General features: G+C 43.9%; 4 protein-coding genes and 1 non-coding gene across 5 annotated transcripts; 2 read left to right on the plus strand and 3 right to left on the minus strand.

Moving 5' to 3' along the window:
* Positions 1 to 260: 260 nt before the first annotated feature.
* On the minus strand, positions 261 to 9,790 carry kif23 (kinesin family member 23). The gene is made up of 23 exons (XM_076089921.1): positions 9,736 to 9,790; positions 9,431 to 9,494; positions 9,114 to 9,242; positions 8,707 to 8,812; positions 8,427 to 8,563; positions 8,205 to 8,314; positions 7,952 to 8,122; positions 6,456 to 6,568; positions 6,055 to 6,176; positions 5,854 to 5,956; positions 5,695 to 5,774; positions 5,497 to 5,616; positions 5,250 to 5,409; positions 4,929 to 5,090; positions 4,666 to 4,832; positions 4,407 to 4,580; positions 4,071 to 4,274; positions 2,875 to 3,192; positions 2,407 to 2,640; positions 1,497 to 1,585; positions 1,337 to 1,415; positions 829 to 899; positions 261 to 741 (listed from the first exon to the last, which is right to left on the minus strand). The coding sequence occupies exons 1-23, from the start codon at positions 9,747 to 9,749 to the stop codon at positions 726 to 728; spliced, it is 2,943 nt and encodes a 980-aa protein (XP_075946036.1). The 5' UTR covers positions 9,750 to 9,790; the 3' UTR covers positions 261 to 725.
* LOC142948168 (Z30 small nucleolar RNA) lies at positions 6,276 to 6,372 on the minus strand. The gene has a single exon (XR_012953452.1). It is a non-coding gene; the product is annotated as a Z30 small nucleolar RNA (small nucleolar RNA).
* Positions 9,791 to 10,231: 441 nt separating the features above from the next.
* Positions 10,232 to 13,635, plus strand: ddb2 (damage-specific DNA binding protein 2). The gene is made up of 11 exons (XM_076089922.1): positions 10,232 to 10,346; positions 10,437 to 10,581; positions 10,658 to 10,767; positions 10,899 to 11,090; positions 11,553 to 11,719; positions 12,073 to 12,172; positions 12,326 to 12,503; positions 12,676 to 12,821; positions 12,931 to 13,086; positions 13,170 to 13,215; positions 13,325 to 13,635. Exons 2-11 carry the CDS (start codon positions 10,446 to 10,448, stop codon positions 13,561 to 13,563), a joined length of 1,470 nt encoding a protein of 489 aa, XP_075946037.1. The 5' UTR covers positions 10,232 to 10,346; positions 10,437 to 10,445; the 3' UTR covers positions 13,564 to 13,635.
* Positions 13,636 to 13,759: 124 nt separating this feature from the next.
* LOC142947854 (protein FAM180B) lies at positions 13,760 to 14,553 on the minus strand. Its single transcript, XM_076089725.1, has 3 exons — positions 14,478 to 14,553; positions 14,225 to 14,298; positions 13,760 to 14,116 (listed from the first exon to the last, which is right to left on the minus strand). The coding sequence occupies exons 1-3, from the start codon at positions 14,542 to 14,544 to the stop codon at positions 13,760 to 13,762; spliced, it is 498 nt and encodes a 165-aa protein (XP_075945840.1). The 5' UTR covers positions 14,545 to 14,553.
* A 1,038-nt stretch (positions 14,554 to 15,591) lies between these two features.
* On the plus strand, positions 15,592 to 19,071 carry kbtbd4 (kelch repeat and BTB (POZ) domain containing 4). The gene is made up of 5 exons (XM_076089186.1): positions 15,592 to 15,658; positions 16,585 to 17,059; positions 17,142 to 17,283; positions 17,428 to 17,534; positions 17,620 to 19,071. The coding sequence occupies exons 2-5, from the start codon at positions 16,598 to 16,600 to the stop codon at positions 18,478 to 18,480; spliced, it is 1,572 nt and encodes a 523-aa protein (XP_075945301.1). The 5' UTR covers positions 15,592 to 15,658; positions 16,585 to 16,597; the 3' UTR covers positions 18,481 to 19,071.
* Positions 19,072 to 19,160: the final 89 nt, after the last annotated feature.

Below are 19,160 nucleotides of genomic sequence, written 5' to 3' on the forward strand. Positions count from 1 at the left end.
GTGCTTCTCCTCACCAACATTCATTAAGTCAGCATTTCTTGTCAAACCGTTAACATGCTTACGGAATAGTGCGGTGCATGAGTCAGGCATCATGTGCCTCCAGTATCACTGCGGTGGTCAACACACAGCATAGTGTACTGCTGTCCTGCATCGCCATCTAGTGTCTGGAAATGAACCTGGCACTAATTGCCCGGAGCATGATGCACCAAACTGTCACATTTGCATTGTTTTTACTGTGTAAACACGACAAACTGTTGCTTCCGAGGAACTTTATTCGCTTCAGAGGAACTTTATTCCCGAGTGTACAGTGAAGGAAGGAGAGAACCCAACTATATAAAGAAGGGAATCAAAAAAATAACTGGATTATTGTAAGCTCAATATAATTCATCCATCAAGAACCAAACAGTATGGAGCAGATGGAAATCAATATTGTGGCAGCTTCACAAGAAACAAATGTGACTTATGTTACACACAAATGTGCAAGCAGACTTTCAGTTGCCAGCATCCTTGACTGAATCAGAGTACTCTTTATCCATTGGTTCAAATACAACATAAAATATTTTTTTACAAAACAGCTTTGGTGACCCATGTATATACACGTCTGAATATATAAAAGCGTGGAAAATGTATAAATATTATCACTAGAGCTAAATATAAAAAGTTCAGACTATTGCACAACAGCCAGGTGAGAGGTGAGGCATCACTTGAGCAGCTGTCGGCTGCTTTCAAGGTTTCCTGCGCCTTTAAAAGAAGAAGAAATAAGTCAAATAGTGTACTGTGTATTGCAAAGCTAATGTTATTTTCAGGTGTGATCTACGGACAGCTTACTTGGTGATCCCGTGATGCTCAAAGCCAGGACCCATGTTTGATCCGGCCCTCATCTCCACAGCAACAGAACACTGCCAACAAAAGACACATTAGGACCCAAATGTACTCTGAAGCATCGGCTTCTTCATCAAACGTCTGTCTCTGCCTGCAGTGGGGGTGCAATGTGAAGAGTGAAGAAGTGACCTGTGGTGCATTATGTCTCCACTGTAACCCAACACAGGAGTCCTCCCATAAAGCCAAACTATCTTCAGCTCTGTGTCAGAGTTGCATTGATTTGACTTTACTTTTTTAAATCTGTAGTTGGAGGGTATTATATTTAGAGTCCAATTTATCTCTAAAGTATGTTAATTATGGCAAATCGTCTGATCATAAAAAATATTTGAAGAAGAAGAGACGTGTTCAGATCTGTTTTAGGGTTTCCAGCTTGCCTCTATACACATGCAGCAGTAGGTTCATTACAGGATTTCTAAACCAGTTTATTGGAGACTAATCAATATAATCATCCTACCCTCGTCTCCACATCAGTCCAAGCACCATCTGTTCCGTCTCCACTGGCAGATGCACCTTCTGATGATTTTCTTTTACGCCTTCAGTAATGTGACAGAGAGAAAATGTTTAAACATCGTCATAAACACCCGACTGATGTGCCGCTCCTGACCGGCTGCTACCTTGGGACTGTGGTGAGCTCCTGTTTCAGGGTCTCGATGTCGGTGAACTGGACGGCCTGTCCTCCTCCTCTCGTTTTCATCACCTCACCCTGTAAAGTGAAGAAGTATGACGTAATAGATATTTGTATGAAACAAAGTGAGTCAACAAGTGCCGCACATGGTTTTCATATTTTAAAACAGTTATACATTGTTGATCACCACCGTTTTATCCCCAACATTCAATATGCAGCATTCTAAAACTGGCACAGAAAAGGCATAACATCTCAATATCCTGCTTTCCTAAAGGCACCCGACACCAGTTATAATCGATGTGGTGCTCTATTTCAATGAATTAACCAAAGCATCAGTATCGGCTCTCTGTGGCCTGAAATGTGCCCGTCAACCAAAATGAAAGCAGCTTTGAGCCGCATGGGCCTCGACATGTGGGACGACAAGTAGTTCCTGATTTATGTCAAAGAACATGACCTGCTATTTAGAGAACATTTACCGCGTACGAGGCCTCTTGGTTGGAAAAAGAAAACAGATTTTTGAAATGACATCTCACTAATTTATAACCAATGTTACAAAAAGGACATGGATGTGTACCCACAGAGTGTGTTTTATGGACAAAAAAACTCCCTGAGATTAAGGTACAAGCTGAGGTTTCTTTTTCAACGTGTATCCACTGCAAGACCCTCCAGTAGACACTCGGCCCTGAACACGTTTTAGAATATGCAGCAGACTTTGCCGTTTACAAATTGGCATTCTTTTGATGAATGTGAAACATACACGTGAAAAAAAACGAACTGCTCCCAAGATGTTTTTCTAACAGCCTCTCCAAAAAAGAAAACCAGCCAACATGAACATGCTAGCAGACCGATAATCCGCTATTTGGTTTCACTTCATTGATCTAAATCTGCGGCGTACTTACCTTAATGAGTTTGGTCTGTATCTCGCCATCAGAGGCGACCTCCTGGTGTGTCAACACGTATCGGTCACACTTGGACAGGGCCTTCTCACTCGGTGTAGACACCTGGATGGCGTTGGGGATGACGGGCTGCAAAACTGTACCCAAGTCCAAGCTGGACAAAGGCTTGTGGTCAACCCACCTCTCACCGCCAGCGGAGCGAGAGCGACGGTGCAGCGGCCGCACCGGCGTCATCGTCTACAGAGCGTGGAGGCAGTTGAAAAAGAAGAAATTAGAACATACATACAAGTAGGATCTCACTCTGACAAAGATACCCATCATGAGACTGGTAAATGGCTGGAGATGACTTCAGTTGTAGGAACTCAAATTTGGGGTAAACTGTCAAATATTCTGCCTGAGGAGGGGGACACCTACAGTCTGATCAGAGACACTAGAAAACCTCAAGCTGCTTCCTGTAGCTAACTCACTGACCCTGTAGCTCCTCTCACTTAGGTCTAGATCAAAGGTAGGGGAGTTGGCCTCTTCCTCCTCTCGAACCCGAAACAGAGCAGCTCTCCTCCTGCTGCTCCGGCAGGCTGAGGACTGGGTTCTCGTGGGCGTGCTAGGGGACCGGTAGCCCTGCCTGCTGTCCTGGTCTCCCTGCTGCTCCCATGCAGACACGCAGTTCGACACAGACACAGAGCTACTGGTGCTGGGGGCGGGGCAGGCGGGCCTTGGGTTCATCTCAACCTCCTCAACTCTAGTGACACTGACTGGCCCTGGCCTGACACGGGGAGAAGCAACAGGGCACTGGGAAGCAGAGCGGACAGACTGCAGTTACATGCATGCACGGTTAGATAGTTAGTACAAAGATATCACAGAGGAATGAAATGTTACAGGTGGAATGTTGTCTATTTTAAAGCTGCAACATTTAGTCGTTTGACGGTTTGTCATTTTAATCAATTCATCATTTGGGTTATTGTAAGAGCAAAGATGTTAAACGTGATGGTTCCAGCTTGTGGAATGGTAAAATATGTTGCTTTATTTTGTCATACATTATATTTAATAGAGTACTTTGAGGTTTGGGCTGAAGGATATATTGAGATTTTTTTAATAGTTTGATATTGCACAGACCAAATGAGAAATAACCGGCGGATTAATCCACAGAGAGTCGGTTGCATGTCTACTGTATGTAAATGTAGTTACTAAATAATAACGCCCCTGAATATATCCCAATGTAGAGCTGAAACCATCACTTAATTAATTGACATTTTTGCCTTTATAAATAATAAAGTTGTTGCCATTTTCTATGTTTAATATCTTTGTAAATGTGTGAAGATTGAAAGACATGTTTCACCATCTTCTGAGACTAAACATTTGAGTAATTGAAAAATGATCCATGGAATATTCAATAATGAAAATGATTGTTAGTTGCAGCACCGGTTACAATGCAACTCAACATCAACAATTACCAGATAACTGAATCAAAACTGTCAAATGAGTTACCTGCTGCAGGACTAATGCACTGTACTGTATACTTGCACTGTACTTTATAACACACAGGTGTTTATGTTGCTGCATCTACTGCCAACACAATGGGATTAGTAATGTTAGTCCGGTGAGGAAAACAGATAAATCAATCAGGAGCTAGGCGGGAGCTCTAGATGTGCATCGTGGACGTGACATACAGGGACGGGTGAGGGCGAGGCGGATCTCTTTGCAGGGAGGCGGTCCTCTCTGGAAGGCCGCTGAGGCTGCGTCTGACGAGGTGGAGGATCGGGGCGACCTGGAGTCTTGCTCTCCGTCACGATGGCCTTGAGCTGCTTCAGCTTCTCGTCTTTCACCCAAAGCTTGTTTTGCATCTCCAGCTGCATCGCATTAACGCGTCGGTCCTGCAGCAAGAGTTAAAGTTCAACACCACAGACTGTATACAAAGTAATCTACGACATGCTACTGTAACAGACTATAGCACATGCAAGGCTACCTAATCTATCAGTCTGTGTGTTATTAGAGGAGCAACTCACACATTCTTTCTCCCACTTGTGCTGGGTGTCTGTGACCACGCCGTGCATTCGCTGCTCCATGCGCCGCTTGTCCGTCTGCTCCCTCTGCAGCCTCTGGTCTCTGGTTTCCAGTTCATACTTCATAGAGCGCTTGTCGTCCTCGTAAATTTTAGTCGTTTTCTGCAGGATGTCAATCTGGAACAGACGTTTAAGAAACTGAGCAACACATCTACTAAACAAACCAGCAATCTCTGGAAGTCTGCATGTTTCCGTGTGTCACCTTGTGATCCTGCATTCTGGTCTTTTTCTCCAAGCGTTCGATCTCTGCCTTGTTGTTCTGGATGATTTTGTCCTTGTCCACCAGTTTGCCGTTTTGTTCATGAATCAAATCGTCTTTGGAAATTTGAATGCTGTCCACTTCCTGAAGCATGGACTTCATCCTGTTGGCTGAGAGAACATGAGAGCAGAGTTAGGAAAACGTTGCAAGTAACCTGAACAAGCAAAGCTGAGAGGTGAGGGTCGAGCTAGGATGTCAGCAGGCACCTGCGTTGTTGTATTCGTCCACCATCAGCTGCCTGGTCCTGTGTCTGTTCTGCAGAGCTTCGATCAGCCTGGGCAGGGTGATGTCATCGTGGGGGTCGGTCAGCTCACAGGACGGTAGAGAAGGGAGGCTGTGCACCAGGTGGTTTATGACACGGTGCATGTCTAAAAGAAAGAGGATTAACACAACTCCTCTTTTCTATTCCAAATATGATTTAAATCAGGCTCGTCTTACATTTGTTCCAACATGACATTCAATGAAAGATTAATCATTAACTGCATACAGTTATTGTGCAGGTTTAGCTTGTGCAGTGCGTAGCTTACCTCTGTCTATCGGACCACCGCGCTCGTCCAGCTTGCGAGACAGTTCCTCTTTGAAGGCCTGGTTTCTCTGGCGGCGGCCCGGGGTGAAGCCACAGATGGGCCGGTCCACCGGCCGAGCCACTTCCACCTCCTGGGTCATCTCTGCAAACCGCATCACCAGCTGGACAAACGGAGCACGTGGTTTGTGAGTCAACTCACATGTTCATTCAAACAAGAGGGACGCAGTGAAGGTGCAGCGCGAACGTACCAAGGTTTCCTCGTAGTCGTCGGCTTTGGGATTGACACAGACGACCATTTTGACTTTTCCCTCTCCGTCAAAGTAGTTCTTGAACAGATGGGTTACTTTAGAGTCTCTGTAGGGGACCATCTGTGAGAGAAAACTGGCATCACCTACATGGTTCATCAGTTAATGGAATGAATTCACGTCCGTTCTGGTGACTCATACCCGGTTTGTGCCACACATCTGGTTCTCTCGAAGTATCTCAATGCACGTTCGCAGATTGAGCAGAGACTGATTAATGTTACCTGCGAGGTAAGAACGTCATTTAATCTCACGCAACCTCAGCTACAAAGAAAACTTCAGTTTGATGTTTTCGTAACAGACCTGCTTCTCGTATACGTGTGCCTTCTGCCCCCGTCCTACCGGTGCGCTCACTTCCTGCCAAGTCCACCAGGCACAGCTGACTAACAGTCACCTGGTTCTTATCCTGACAAACACGATCAGAAAAAATACTCAAAAACAGTGCTCATAATTCATCCAAAACAGAAATCTGGGAGCAGACATTTTGGTTTAGGTTCAACTGACCTGGAGAATGTTGTCGCCATCTGCGTCGAGAGGCGCCTGAGCCAGTTTAACGATGAGCACACTGTGGGAGCGACTGGACTCTCTGTTCAGGCGAGTGTTCGCAACCTTCCTCTTCTTCTGACCTGGAGCATCAGAATATAACTTATCAAAGCACGTTTATTCACAGGTAGCGTCTTCACATGTAATTTGAACTGCTCTTAAACTATTTGTTGGTACGTGACCAGCTCAGAGAGAAGATTAACTGAGGTCATTTCCTGGCCAGAGCCGACCCGGAGGCCAGCAATGCCAGGTCAGTCACATCTACTATCATCAATGCAATCTTTTCCCCTTACTCTTCTTTTATTCATTTCCTTAAATGAGACTCTTTTGACTTCTAAAACGCAGCTCTTACAACCGCTTACCTCTCCAGAACACTTGAAACGCCTCCTCAGCAGACTTCACTTCGACTTCCATACAACCGGCCACGTACATGTTGTGATTCTGGTCCTCTCTGAGGAGTTTGGATTGAGGTGGTCTACGTTGAGAGCAGAAACGTGTTACTCACTGACAACATGGAATTTCATTTTTCATGCAACAGATGTGGAGTATCAAACATCTGGGGGGGGGGGGGGCTCTCTCTAATGTTGCTTGATTGCAGCCACGAAAAATAAATAAGCGATGACAATCATGAAGCGCCATACAAAGCAACAGACAGCAGGTTTACATTCAGGAACTTTGAACCTAAGACTACAAGCAGCTGGGGGGGGGGGGGGGTGCAATGATTTTTAGGCCTAAATGAACACTCAACACTGGAGACGTCACCTGGAGCAGCCTGCAATCAACTTTTGGGTAGGGCTGAGTTGCAAACATCCATATTGTTTGGCTACTGACCCTCATTTGTCTGTGGACAATCTGGCATTGAATCCTTGCAGACCATTTGATTTAAATTGGAATTTTGCAAAGTTGCCAATATTTTATCAGGCAAAGTCCTTGTACAGCTGCATGCGTTTTAACATTTTAGAACTTTGGTTTCAGGGCTGCAATTGATGATTTTCATTATTGATCCCATTATTTTGTAGTTGAGTCGTTGGATGTATAAAATGAAAAAAAAAGTCCACGGTGACATCTTCAAGCAGCCTGTTCTCTCCAGTCCAAAACTTTAAAATGTTCCGTTTACAGCAAATGCTCCCTGTGCTGGATGTAGAGAATATTTGGCTCGATTGGTGCATTTTGTAGATCCATAAGAAAAAAGGGTATCGGCCCTAAAACGCAGCCTTACTTCTGGGTAACTTCTTAGATGTCCTGACAATTAGATCTGATTTATAGTACAAGAAGTTTCCATCTCAAGTTTGAAAATGTCTCCAGTGTTGATGAGCTTCTATTTACAAACTAGATTAGATTAGATTACAGTCATTTAGCAGACGCTTTTATCCAAAGCGACTTACAATTCAGAGTCTATCACATTTCTACACCATAGGCACAACTACGGGAGCAATTTTGGGGTTAAGTGTCTTGCTCAAGGACACATCGACATGCGACTAGCAGAGCCGGAGCCGGGGATTGAACAGTCGACCCTCTGATTGAAAGGCAGCCCTTAGCCACAGTCGCCCAGCTAGACTGTAGATGTTTGTGTAACAGGGAGAGTTCATCTTAATTAGGCTACTAGTCTGATGACGTATGAGGATTCACTGGTCACATACATGAACTCAGTGTTCTGGCGTACAGGTGTGCCTCCACCATTCCACCTAGCAAAAAGAAAAGACGATAATTGTCTTCCAGCTACTTGTACAGACCACTACACTTGAAATGTAACATTTGAATATCTCTGAAAAGTTAAATCATGATGTGATTAATCAGTTTTTAAATGATTGTTTATATCTGAATTATGTTTCTTTCACTTTAAACTTCCTGGACTCACTTTGGTTTGATTGCATCCTCCTGATTCTCCTCCAGGAGGTCGTAGATGTAGTTGTTGTAGATTTCTATGTAGGAGACGAAGACGCTGTAGCTGCTGTCCTCGTCCACGCCATCAGTTTTATAAGCCTCCTCTGACTTAATCATGTCAGCGATTTCAGGATCCAGCTTTTGTCTGAAATCAAAGCAGTGACTTGCATGTTATACATCGGTTACACTGAAGCAGAACACCGGTGTTTAACAGGACTCAGACTCACCTGGAAGAGGGGGTTTTTGGAAAAGACATGTTTTCACGCTTTTGGCGCTCCAGCAGAGCATCGACTTCATTCTGGACCTCTATGCCATTTTTGTCATCAGTCTTTAAAACCTGGAAAAAAAAGACAGGAGGAATTAAATTATATAAATAAATGTACCAATTTCACAGTGTATTTAATTGTGTGGGTTAAAGAGACACCGTTTCTTAATGTTCACTCTCTTACATATCTTTTGGCGTGGTATGGTCCTATGCTGTTGAAGAGCATGTCCAGTGAGCGAGGTAGAAGTCCACCCTGGCCTGGAGAGCCAGTCATGGTGAACGTCTTCCCACTTCCTGTGACCCCGTACGTGAAGAGCAGACCTGCAACAACAGAGGAGATTTAGTGGAAGAGAATGCAGCAGAATTACTGATATTTAGTATGAAAAAACAGGACGTTTGCTTTAGGTAAACTGTTATTTGAAAAATGAACGTGGCTTCTTCCTGGAGCTGGCCAGTGGGTTTACCATTTTTTCCATGGATGAGGTCGTCGACAAGAGGTTTGGCCACATGCTCAAACAGCTCCATCTGAGATATGGACACTCCAAAGACTTTTTTAAAGGAATACTGTGTCTGAGAAGTGAAAGAGATTTTGAACATTTTAGGTGAAATACATTGATGTGTTTAAAAACAACAGTGGATAAGATTGATCATGCTTTGGCTAAACAGACAATACAAAGAAAAATGCAGACTACCACCCGCTATATTCTTTTAAATTAAATTAGACAGTCACATGATCATTGTGTAAAGGGATGACAAATAAAGATAGATACTTTATTCATCTCCAGGGGGAAATTTGTTGCAAAGGATAAAGACATAATACCTCTATTACCCTTAAAAGTACTCCCAAAACTACTTGTAGTATATACATTACCTCTTTGTACTCTCCATTGCGGTTGGTTTTAAAGCCTTCAGGAGCGTGCAGCTGGATGGTGCTGCTGCTGATCACCTCGATGCAGCACTCCTCGTCCTCCGCACCCAGAGGTCGTACACGACAGTACACCTGAGCACAAGTAAAGTCACGTTACAGGAGGTGGACGTGTTTAATCGTTCACTACTCTTGAGTGCATGGTGGGGAAAGTATTGGCTTAACTAACCATTAGTAACAAGCCAAACATTTGCCAAACGTTCACACATCACATCCCAAACGCACTGAATGCTACTCTTAAACACACGTTAAGTGACACTCACCCCAACCGGGTCTTTCTGGGTACTGGACGGCTTCTTAGGAGGCCTGCGGGGGGTTCTGCCCTTCCTGAAAAATAATCACATTTCATTAGCACAGCACAACGTTAGCGTGAACAAAGCTCCGGGCTAGACGGCGTATTAGCCTCCAGCTAACGTAACGGCTAAGCTAACAGCTAGATAGGTAACTGTTAGGTAGTTTGGATTCAGTCGACAACACGTAACTTAAACCGTTTCACGACATTTATCCTCAGCATCATACTTGAAGGTATTTTACTTTAAACGCAGTTATTTTAAATAAATCTACTTACGCTTGTCTGATCATTGTTACTCGCTGCTTCTTCTTCTTCTTGAGTTTCTTTTTTCTCCTTCTTGTTCCGACAAATTTTGAAAATTCCCTCCGCCTCTAATCAGAGCACTTTTTTTTCAAAACGAGCCGACAGCAGCCAATCAGATTTCACAACAAGTGACCACGTGTTTCCGCCTTCGCCTCACGAGCCTTAAGTGGAAACAACCGACATGTGAAATATGTGACATGTCGTCAGATAAACCGACACTAGCACGTAGAAACCACGCAGACAAAAATAAACAGCAGGTTAGGTAATAGTTTATAACACTGGAATGTTTAGTATTACATTGTATTTTTTGCTTTGGTTTTTAAAATTATTTTATTTTATTTCTACAGACTACTGTTAAACTAGATCCCCTCTCTACATACTCCAGTACGGTAGGTGGCGGTATGCATCTTAAAATATGTATATCAATCCGCCAATAAATGCGAAGAACAAACACCTCCCATCCACCAGCTGTAACCACACACACGTTACAAAACACTGTCGTGCAGCTCACGTGCACTGCTGCGTTATGCAAACACCAGGAGCTCCTGCTCTTACACTGCGCCATTAAACACTGAACACCACAGGTAGGCAGTCTGTTTTAACCCCATTGAGGCTGCTAGAAGTGTCGAGTCAAATCCTCCGTGTTGTGCAATAAGAATCTTCTTTTTTTTAAGGGGGAAAAAATGAAAACAAGTCAGACGAAGTCCGCAGATGCACCTGAGCCAAAGGCTGAACTGAAGAAAAGAACTGGGGAAAGTGCTGGCCCTACACCCTCCAGAAAACTACGGGACAGAAAAGATGGAGAAACATCCAAACAAGGTGTGCAGAACTGACAGCTTCAGCACACTGCAAGTGAAAAGTTCTGGTCATGACAGTTGATTGATTGGTCTTGCAGGTCCTCCGGTTAAGTCCGCAAGAGTTCAGAAGAGAGGAGGGTATGGGAGCATCCTGCACTACATTTACAAGAGCACTCTGGGACAAAGTCTTCACTCACAGATGAGACAGGTTCTCCAAATGCATATCAATATATTGACATGTGTGCATGCTTTTTCTTTGAAGTAGAAACATATATTCATGACCAGATTAACTCGCCAGGTTTGCAGTTTCTCATTCAGCTCCGTTGTCTCCTCTTCCAGTGTCTGCAGGGACCTTTTGTCCGCTCGCTGTCGTCCTATCATTTCCACGGTGCCACCAGCCCCTTCAACCGGAGAATCACCTGTCTGGAGTGGCACCCCACTCATCCCACCACTCTGGCTATGGGCTCCAAGGGCGGCGACATATATCTCTGGGATTTTGAGGCGCCCACAAAAAAAGTCGTTCTTCGAGGGGTGAGTTTCCTGCACCGCATACTTGGGTGACCAACATTACGAGTCGTTCATTTTAAATCATGCAACACTTTGAGGACATCTCGAAGCTGTGATTCATTTCCAAACTGCAAATTAGATTTACTTGACAACACCCCTTTTATTGGTTCTTCTGCCTAGATGGGGGTCGGAGACTCACTTACAGACATGAAGTTTAACAAGTTAAATCACAATCAGCTGTTCGCCTCGTCTATGCGGGGTGTGACAGCACTTCGAGATTTCAATGGGACAACTTTAACAGTGTTTGCCAACACAGACATACTGAAGTAAGACATGGTCTGTTTTCTCTGAGCTGCAATCAAAGCGAGTTATAAGGCCTGAGCATCAGTCTTCTTACCGGGTGGCCCTCATTGGTTTAATGCTAAACATGTATGTGGTGCAGATAGCTGCCCTGTGATAGGCCTGCCTTTGTGTTCCTGTGCACAGAGCGGAGCAGGAGACTTTATCGGAGGGATGAAGTTTTGCCCGACGGACCTTTCCCGAGTCTATGTGGCTTCTGGTGAGGGCACGTTGACCATGAAGAGCTTTGAGGGCCGCACGCCCACCGTTCTGTCCAGAACTCAAGACTGTGGCCACGATCACCACAATGTTTGGTGAGAAAAAAACTGCGATAGAAGACTGATGCTCAGCTCAAAAGGATGCTGTGACCTTAATGTTGTTGTGCTAAAGTGTAATGTTTGCATCTCCAACATTTCAACTTCTCATGGAATAAGAAAAACCTAAGAAACGCAGTGTTACAACTCTTAACACAGTTGTAACACTGCGTCTCTTAGTTAGGTTGTGTTTTTGTGGGTGTGCTTTTAGCCATAGGAGGGAAACATTTAGAATCACCAAATAAAGAAATACATCATACATGTAGTGTTGCACTATGGGATCTTTAGCTTCATCCCTGTTTACTTTTCCATCTGTGACATCCAGTGAGCTCACGTTGTTCTGTTTCTCACAGTTACTGGTACTGCTGCGTGGATGTGTCTGTAAGTCGGCAGATGCTTGTGACCGGAGACAATGTGGGACAGCTTACACTCCTGGGTTTGGATGGCCAAAAGGTTTGTGTCCATTCCCCCAATGAAGTGTTTATTACCAAATCTAACCAAGTAGTTTTGTTGTCTAATCCTAAAATGTGAATAGACACTGTATAAGGAATTTAAAAGGTGTGTATTTTTATTATTAATGCCTTTTGTTCTGGTTTGATGTTGCAGATTTTCAGTCACAAGTTGCACAAAGCCAAAGTGACCCATGCAGAGTTCAACTCCTGCTGTGATTGGTTGTTGGCAACGGCCTCAGTCGACCACACCGTGAAACTCTGGGACCTGAGAAACCTCAAAGACAAGAAGAGCTTCCTCCATGAGATGCCTCACGAGAAAGCCGTCAACTCGGGTAACTCGTGCAAGCAACTCTTTCTTTACATTTGTTTTTTAGAATATTCTGCAACATTTGTGCAATATTCCTAATATACATATAGTTGTCAAGCACTACAGTTGTTATGGGCAGGTTGTAAACAAGAAGATCTAGATTGTTTTGTAAAGCTGGTGCTGTCGTCTCCTCGCAGCCTATTTCAACCCGTTGGACTGCTCCAAGCTGCTCACCACGGATCAGTACGACCAGATCCGGGTCTACTCGTCTCCTGATTGGTCGAAGCCTCAGCATATCATCCAACATCCACACAGACACTTCCAGCATCTCACACCCATCAAGGTTTGTTTATTCTCTAGATGTGTATGTATCCTTCTGTAACTTATCCTGAGGGGAATCAATATCTAGTGTTAGGATACCTTTTGTGAACGCTGTTGTTATTTGTCTGTAGGCCACATGGCACCCTTTCTATGACCTCATCGTGGCGGGCCGCTACCCTGATGACCGGGTTTGCCCCGGAGATCAGAGGACCATCGACGTCTTCGATGCCAACACAGCCGAGCTCATGTGTCAGCTGCAGGATCCCAGTGCTCCAGGAATCAAATCTGTGAGCGTGTTCTTTAAAACACAGGAAACACCTGTTTGACTTGAATAGTTTAGTTATTAACACTGATATCTATTTATTTACAGATCAACAAATTCAATCCAATGGGCGACGTGATTGGATCTGGAATGGGTGAGTTTTTCTAAATGCACATTTCTGATAGATTGCGTGATTTGATCAAAGCAGTTCATTGAATAGAGGTCAAAGTGTGTCACTTAAGCTGCTTAATGTTTACTCACAGGTGTGACGGCGCTGGTGTGGGATAGAGACAAGTCATTGATCGGGGATGAGCGCAGAGCGCAGCAGGAAACCTCGACCTCGGTGGACCGCTTGAGAGGCCAGCAGAGGAGTCGGCAGCGCTCCAGCAGGGACAAGAGAGCTCCTGCTGTGGATGCAAAGCTCAAGAAGAAACTGGCTTCTCTGGAAGAACTGGAGACCAAGACAGAGTACACCAAACAAAAACAGACGAGGAAGAAGTGAACTGTGGATCTTAAAAGCTCACGTGTAAAGTGTTTTTCTACTGTTCTATAATAAAGATTATTGTGTTTCATACACCATTGGCTTCTTTTTTTCACCAATCTTCAACCACATGCATTATTATGAATACACATTACAGGAGGATTCAGGGCAATTGATTTATTGCATCTTTATCTCGTACAGAAGGGCAGTTTGGGTATCATGCATAACTGAAGAGATGGCTTCCACGTAGTTCATAGACCGTGACATTTGCCAGCTGGAGGAGCACTTCACTCCAGGCCGTCTGTTCCTCTTTTCTCTCCTGGTGCCGGGCTTGATGGGCGGAGTACACCGTGCTCAGGACGAGATTGTCAAACTGATCCTGAGTCAGTGGCCGTCTCGTCCTTTGACTTTGACCCTCCAGTGTGGTCACCGTGTGCAGCATGGAGCTCAGACTTCTGGGGAAGTTATCATTGATCTGAGACAGAAAAGCCCGCCCCTGCCTCATCGATGCCATCTCCTCGTCGAGCAGGACGATGTTGTTGTCCACGTCGATCTCCACCCCGCCCAGCAACAACTGCACACGGGATAGAAAAAATGAAAAAGCATCACTAACTCTGCAAGTAAAACGTGGCACAATATTTGATTTAGTGGACATCTACTAACTCTAAAATAAAGAAAGTACCTCAAACATCAGGTTTGCATCAGAGACAGATGAGACCGTTTTTTGAGAAGTTGGACTTCCGCCTGCAGCCGCATCTAAAGAAGAAAATACTGAAGTTTAACTAACATAATTGAAATGCAGAGAAACTGTAAGTGGCTGTATACACTGACACCTGTCTAGTGCATATTGATCAGTGCATGCAGTATCATTATATAACAACCTAAAATAGTCTGTCCTCATCACAGTCATGTTAGAAGATCTTCTGTCTACTTACCTTGTAGAACAAACAAAAGCCATAAAATTACCCAAAAGGAGATTTGAAGTTGTATTTTTATATTCATTCTTCTTTTGATTATTGCTAAAAAAGTAAAACACTGCACCCTCCTCCCTTGAGCACTTTTGTGAATGCAGGCAGGAGCAGCTCAGCCTGAATACCTTTCATTTTTCCACCTCGGAAAAATGGGACCCAAAGCCAGATGGCTGTGATGCAGAACAGAGAGCAATATCTTAAATCCTGGATTTTCATCAGTATCAGTATGCAGAACTTATAGCGGGACATGAAGTTCACAGAGAGAACTAACCTTTTCAGCCTTTAATCTGCCTAAATTAAGTGCAAACATATAAGCTTTTAATTGAATGATGCATTTCCCAGTATATTCATGTTGAACAATATAAAACAAAAGACAAATAAAGGAAGTCAGTATCAGTTAAGGTAACGGTCAAATTTCTATATTTTTATTTTTATTTAACCGTGTCCCATTAAGATCAGATATCTATTTTTCAAAGGAGACCTGGCCAAGAATAGCAGCAATGCAGAGTTTCAACAATTAACATAAAAGCACACCGATTTGAGTAACATTAAAATGATTAGATAAAACAATAGGGTGAAACCATATCTGAAAAAATAACCAGGGAAGTCCTGAAACAAAATACTGGGTAAATGTAATTTGAGATATTAAAGCACACCTCTTTGGCTTTCTGCTTAGTTGGATAAGACACATATTTAATATAACCTTAAAGCCTCATGCTGTTGGTGAAGATTATACACAGTGCATGCTGTAAGAAAGGCATTATGTTTACCACAACATGTCCTGGAATCACTAACTATGTAACTAATTAAGTAATCAATTAACTTTCCACTATACATAGATTAACAAATTTGCCCCTGGGGATGAATAAAGTATATATCTATCTATTTATCTATCTAGATGACTGTTATCACTTGAAATTACTTATTTAGTAGAATTGACCAATTATATCTTGTGAGCTGATTGTCTTTTTTTTACACTAAAGAGTTTTTCCAAATTGACAGTTGTAGTAACGCAGCTCCACCACATGGGGGCAGCAGCTCCAGTTGATACCAGCGACTCGTCTCATGTCTGGCCGATGAAACAGTTTATTTACTTCCGGTGAAGAGTTCAGCTGCTCTTGAATAATAAAGTAGTGGAAACAAAGGTAACCACGATTTTTTATTTGTCATTTTTAAAGTGTTACGACTCTTTTGTCTCATGTGAAGTCCTAATTTCAACTGTACCTCCACGATATCGCGGTTGATTTGTGACTGGAGGGAACGTTAGGCAGCCAGCTAGCTAGCTGCTGTGTGTGCTAACCATGGGCTAGCTAATGAGAACACAACAAAGCTAGCGTTAGCTCCTCGTGCACTAGACTATTATCTGTGTGTGAATCACTGACATTAAAAACCTGTAACATCAGCTCATTTAATAGCAGTATAACTAAGCTTTGGATCAGCTCTTGGTTTACATACTAAATGCGACATACAGTCATCACATCATCTATTGTCATCTAGCTAGAACTAATGCAATCTAATACATCATTCCTGCAATAATCCTTCCTTATGATGGTTATAATGTGGATTGTATTGTTGTTTGAACTGTATCAGAGAGGTGTTTATTCATCTTAAAGGTGATTTTGGAGGCTTCATTTGTATTGTATTGTTTTATACTGTTAGGTGTCTAATATTTAGTTTATTTAAGTTTAAATAAATGGGGTGGATACACGATTAAAAACACCTTTCAAGATAATGCAACACAATTTAAGAGAACCACACACTACAGGCCCAAACATTTCCATAAAAGGAATCACTAAAGAAGAACAAGTTTGCTTGTTAAGTACATAAACTAGTCACTATCTATGTTATCTATTTATGTAAAAAAAAATATATTATTGGTCATCATATTGTTGTTTTTAAACACTCGTCACATTGGAGTGTCAGGACAGCTCTAGAAAGATGTCAACAACAACTGAACATTATAACCTTAATAAAGACAGGAATTTTTTTGGTTTTTTGTTTTAACTTTACATATCTTTTAAAATGGCAACTGAGCGTAAATGGATGCCATGTTGTTTGGTGACTTTATCAGGCGAGCAGCAAAGATGGAGTCCAGCGAGGAGGGGGGCCTCAGCGTCGGGGGCTCTGTGGGAGACGAGAACTACTTCCTGGGATACACCTTCACTGATCGCTCCCACTCCAGCCGGGTGGTGAAGAGCATCATGGACCTGTGTCTGGAGGACGGCCTGTTCGCTGATGTCACCGTCAGCGTGGATAGCAAAGAGTTCAACCTGCACCGGCTGGTGCTTTCGGCACAGAGCAGTTTCTTCCGCTCCATGTTCACCTCCAACCTCAAAGAGTCCCACAACCGCTCTATTGAACTGAAGGATGTCAGCGCCACCGTCTTTCAGCTGCTGGTCGACTACATCTATCACGGCACAATTAAATTGAGGGTGGAGGAGCTTCAGGACACGTATGAGATGGCCGATATGTACCAGCTCACCGCACTGTTTGAGGAATGTTCCCGCTTCCTCTCACGGACAGTAGAGGTCAAGAACTGCCTGCAGGTGACTCACTGTGACTCACAAGTCTCTGCTACCTCAGCATAATTGTGTAGTATCACATTACTGATGACCTGTTTTTGTCCAGGTGATGTGGCTTGCCGACAGACACAGTGACCAGGAGTTGTATACTGCAGCAAAGCATTGTGCTAAAATCCACCTGACGCAGCTGCATCAGACGGAGGAATTTCTTAATCTGCCTCTCTGTCTGCTCCTGGACATCCTCAAAGGTATCACCCACGGCTGTCTTATCACTCTATGCCAATGTGCTGTCTTGTTTACATTACTGTAGGTACAGTGATAAAACATGCGGGAACAGTTAAAGAAAACACATTTCATGAATGTGACTCCCTAAGCTTTGTGTTTGTGTTCAGATGGAGTTCCGAGCTCCCAGAATCCAACAGTGGCCATCCAGTTGTGGATAAATCACAACAAGGTGGAGAGAGAGGAGTTTTCTTGTATCCTCCATGAAAATCTCAAGGTAACATTCTTTCGTCTGAGAGTGCTCTCATTTGATTTCTGTTGTGTTTATTTGTTTGTCTGATGTGTCTTTTGTGTGTCTCCAGGAAATCGGTGAGAACGTCCACATTTACCTGATCGGTAAAGAGGAGGCGCGGACTCACTCCCTGGCGGTGTCGCTTCACTGCGACGAGGACGACGCGATCAGCGTGAGCGGCCAGAACAGTTTATGCCATCAGATCACTGCAGCCTGTAAACACGGAGGCGACCTGTATGTGGTGGGGGGGTCCATTCCTCGCCGCATGTGGAAGTGCAACATGCACACCATGGACTGGGAGCGCTGCGCCCCACTGCCCAGAGACCGCCTCCATCACACCATGGTCTCTGTCTCTGCAGAGGACGCTATCTACTCACTAGGAGGTAAGACATTGCAGGACACACTCTCAAACGCCGTCATCTACTACACAGTGAAGGACAACATGTGGACAGAGACCAGCCAGCTGGACACTGCAGTGTCCGGGGCTACTGGTGTGAACCTGGGAGGTACCATCTACCTGCTCGGAGGGGAGGAGAACGACATGGACTTTTTTACGAAGCCATCTCGACTGATTCAGTGCTTTGACACCGCCTCCCAGAAGTGCCAGATCAAACCGTACATGCTGCCGTTCGCGGGCTGCATGCACGCTGCGGTCCACATGGACGTGATCTTCGTTGTGGCCGAGGGAGACTCCCTGGTGTGCTACAACCCTCTGCTGGAGAGCTTCACCCGCCTGCGCTTCCCTGAGGTGTGGAGCTGCGTTCCGTCACTGTGGAAGGTTGCCAGCTGTAATGGCTGCATATACGTCTTCAGGGACAAATGCAAGAAAGGGGAGGCAAACACGTTAAAGTTCAACCCGGCCACTTCTGTCGTCTCCGTTATCAGAGGTATGAAAATCCTCCTCACAAACTGGCAGTTTGTTTTGGCCTGAACTGTCCTCTGGATGTTCATACTGTGGTCGCCGCCACGGACAATCAGGGAAGACTGTTGGATAACTTGCCATGACTTCACCGCTCAGACATCCGGGGAGGAGATCTGCTCTAAATGTATTTACTCAACTGGTTTCTGTTTCACTCATTCCATTCTGACTTCAACCTCAGACCAGTAGAAATAGTTCAGCGGGTTGTTTTTTTATTCCTGTGAGTCTCGTCGTTGATCCCTTTAGCTTAGAAGTCACATGATTTGTAGGGATTCTGTAACGAGTGATGTACTAATCGACATTCTTTCCTGCGCCACTGATTGGTTGTTGACACGCATGCACAACTTCAGCTTAAAACTTTACTGAAACATAAAACATTCTTCGGTATATTGTACGTTATTAAGTGTATCATGATGTTGTGGGTTAAATATTCTCAGATGTCAAGTTTGAAGTCAATCGTGCATAAAGATGATAACTGAGGATGTTTTCCAACTTTTCAATTTTTCAGTTTCTTGTCTTGAAATTGTACTTTTTGATGTACAACGTACATGTTCAAGTTAAACTGTTTACAGAAATGTCAAATATATTGCTGTATCTACAAGATGTCACTGTTTTTCTCATATTTATGGCTCTGTAGCCTTTATGCATTAACTCTCTCACTATTAACACCATGTTTATTACCAGGGCCTTTG

The sequence above is a fragment of the Anarhichas minor genome, unplaced genomic scaffold (assembly GCF_050575085.1).
Source record: "Anarhichas minor isolate MPS153535 unplaced genomic scaffold, ASM5057508v1 ptg000011l, whole genome shotgun sequence".
Taxonomy (NCBI): domain Eukaryota; kingdom Metazoa; phylum Chordata; class Actinopteri; order Perciformes; family Anarhichadidae; genus Anarhichas; species Anarhichas minor.

Bases quoted from the DNA above. Each gene is read 5' to 3' on its own strand.
- kbtbd4 (XM_076089186.1), top strand. From the start codon at position 16,598: ATGGAGTCCAGCGAGGAGGGGGGCCTCAGCGTCGGGGGCTCTGTGGGA. The intron at 17,060-17,141 runs GTGACTCACTGT...GTTTTTGTCCAG, and splicing joins AGGTCAAGAACTGCCTGCAG to GTGATGTGGCTTGCCGACAG. The intron at 17,284-17,427 runs GTATCACCCACG...GTTTGTGTTCAG, and splicing joins GCTCCTGGACATCCTCAAAG to ATGGAGTTCCGAGCTCCCAG.
- ddb2 (XM_076089922.1), top strand. From the start codon at position 10,446: ATGAAAACAAGTCAGACGAAGTCCGCAGATGCACCTGAGCCAAAGGCT. The intron at 10,582-10,657 runs GTGTGCAGAACT...TTGGTCTTGCAG, and splicing joins TGGAGAAACATCCAAACAAG to GTCCTCCGGTTAAGTCCGCA. The intron at 11,720-12,072 runs GTGAGAAAAAAA...TGTTTCTCACAG, and splicing joins CACGATCACCACAATGTTTG to TTACTGGTACTGCTGCGTGG.
- LOC142947854 (XM_076089725.1), bottom strand. From the start codon at position 14,544: ATGAATATAAAAATACAACTTCAAATCTCCTTTTGGGTAATTTTATGG. The intron at 14,299-14,477 runs GTAAGTAGACAG...TTTCTTCTTTAG, and splicing joins GCTTTTGTTTGTTCTACAAG to ATGCGGCTGCAGGCGGAAGT. The intron at 14,117-14,224 runs GTACTTTCTTTA...TCCCGTGTGCAG, and splicing joins ATGCAAACCTGATGTTTGAG to TTGTTGCTGGGCGGGGTGGA.
- kif23 (XM_076089921.1), bottom strand. The intron at 9,243-9,430 runs GTGAGTGTCACT...ACTTGTGCTCAG, and splicing joins CCCAGAAAGACCCGGTTGGG to GTGTACTGTCGTGTACGACC. The intron at 2,641-2,874 runs GTCAGTGAGTTA...CACGCTCTGTAG, and splicing joins TAAGTGAGAGGAGCTACAGG to ACGATGACGCCGGTGCGGCC.